This window comes from Mandrillus leucophaeus, unplaced genomic scaffold, assembly GCF_000951045.1.
Source record: "Mandrillus leucophaeus isolate KB7577 unplaced genomic scaffold, Mleu.le_1.0 Scaffold201, whole genome shotgun sequence".
Lineage (NCBI taxonomy): Eukaryota > Metazoa > Chordata > Mammalia > Primates > Cercopithecidae > Mandrillus > Mandrillus leucophaeus.
Genome location: NW_012102044.1, coordinates 1,284,520 through 1,285,982, shown reverse-complemented (window position 1 = coordinate 1,285,982; position 1,463 = coordinate 1,284,520). Strand labels below are relative to the sequence as shown.

The window sequence follows — 1,463 nt, the reverse complement described above, 5'->3', positions numbered from 1 at the left end:
TCTCCTGGTCTCCTGGTCTCTGGGTCTCTTGGTCTCCTGGTCTCCTGGTTGCCTGGTGTCTCTGGGTCTCCAGTGACTCTCACCATAACCTGTTGCCCTGAGTGACCTGTAACGGCAATTCTGCCCCGGGGCACACAGGAGTGAGGGAGTCCCCCACATCAGCCTGCCCTGCCCGCACGACCCCACAGAAGAGACTGGAAAGACTCGGGAGTCAGGGGTTGACCCCCTCCTCAGTCCCCGCCACCTCAAGAGCAAGGCCCCACAAGGCCTCACCACTGGCCTGCACTGAGCGCCTGGATGGGGCCGGGGTGCAAGGCTGCGTTCTCTCCACAGGAGGATTTGAGGCTGGCACTGAAAGAGGGGCACAGCGTTCTGGAGAGCCTCAGGGAGCTGCAGGCTGAGGGCTCAGAGCCCGGCGTGAACCAGGACCAGCTCGACAACCAGGCCACCGTGCAGAGGTGAGGCCCGGCCGCCTTCCTGCCCTTGTGCTGTCCGAGTCCAGGGAAGGATCCTCTCAGGCACACAGCCTCTCTGAAAGAAAGAGGCCACGGAAATGGCAAGCCACGCAGCAGGCAGCCCCACTCCTGGCCGGGGCCAGCACAGCAGCCAGCCTCCAGGCCTCTGTGTGGACCTGGCTCCTCCTGCTGAAATGCGTTTCTCCTGAACCCCACAGAAAGCCGCTGTTCTAGGGACAATTTCCTAGAGCAAACGCCCTTTTGCAGGCATGAAGGAGACGTTAGGGGAAGCAGAGGCCTTAGATGTGGGGCTGCTGCGTTCCGAGCGGGGCTTCCACGGACAGGGAGAAAGCTTGGGGTTCTCCTCGCTGCAGCTAGTGTTTCTTACTTTCATTGTAAAAGTGTGATTCTCATATTCCTCCCTTGGGCTTCCAGCTTTATAGCAGCACAGGGTAGGGCATTTGTGTGGTTGGCATGGTGCTCTAGGATGTCCAGAACTCCCTGAGCCCCCCCCACAACCCCCCAGAGCTCCCCGAGCCTCACCCATCCCGTCCAAGACTCCCCAAGCCTCCCCTGTCCCATCCTCACTGGTGGGTGCTATCAGCCTCGCCTCCCAGCTGAGGAGCAGGGCCCACACAGCTGGACAGCGGCTTGTCCGGCAGGGCCGTGCGGGGCGCACCAGGCCTAGACCGAGCTGGTCCTTTTGACTCTCAGCTGCCGTTGACTCCCATGCAGCGTGGCCCACACCCTGAGCTGCCTTCTGTGCCAGGGACACGCCAGACGCCCCGGGGACTGAAGGGTGCATCCTTGAGGGGCTCCTCGTAGATGGGGTGCTGTGGTCCACAAGGCGGAGGTTGGAGCACAGCCCATGAGGGTCGGCCTTGCCCTGGCTGGTGTCGGACACCTTGTCAGCTTCCCAAAGACTCAGTTTCCTCATCTGTAAAGTGAAGCTGATCCGTGCACACGCCTGGCAGGGTGGGCGTGGGGCTGACTGGGTGGTGCACAGCT

The 1,463-nt window shown here is 62.0% G+C and overlaps 1 protein-coding gene across 2 annotated transcripts in view; it reads left to right on the top strand.

Annotated features, from left to right (window-relative positions):
- Window positions 1-1,463, top strand: part of MCF2L (MCF.2 cell line derived transforming sequence-like) — a 256,715-nt gene that overhangs the window by 215,526 nt on the left and 39,726 nt on the right. For both annotated transcript variants that reach the window (XM_011979440.1, XM_011979441.1), the window contains one exon: window positions 334-458. In XM_011979440.1, coding sequence (XP_011834830.1) covers window positions 334-458 — 125 coding nt within the window. The remainder of the gene's footprint in view (window positions 1-333; window positions 459-1,463) is intronic.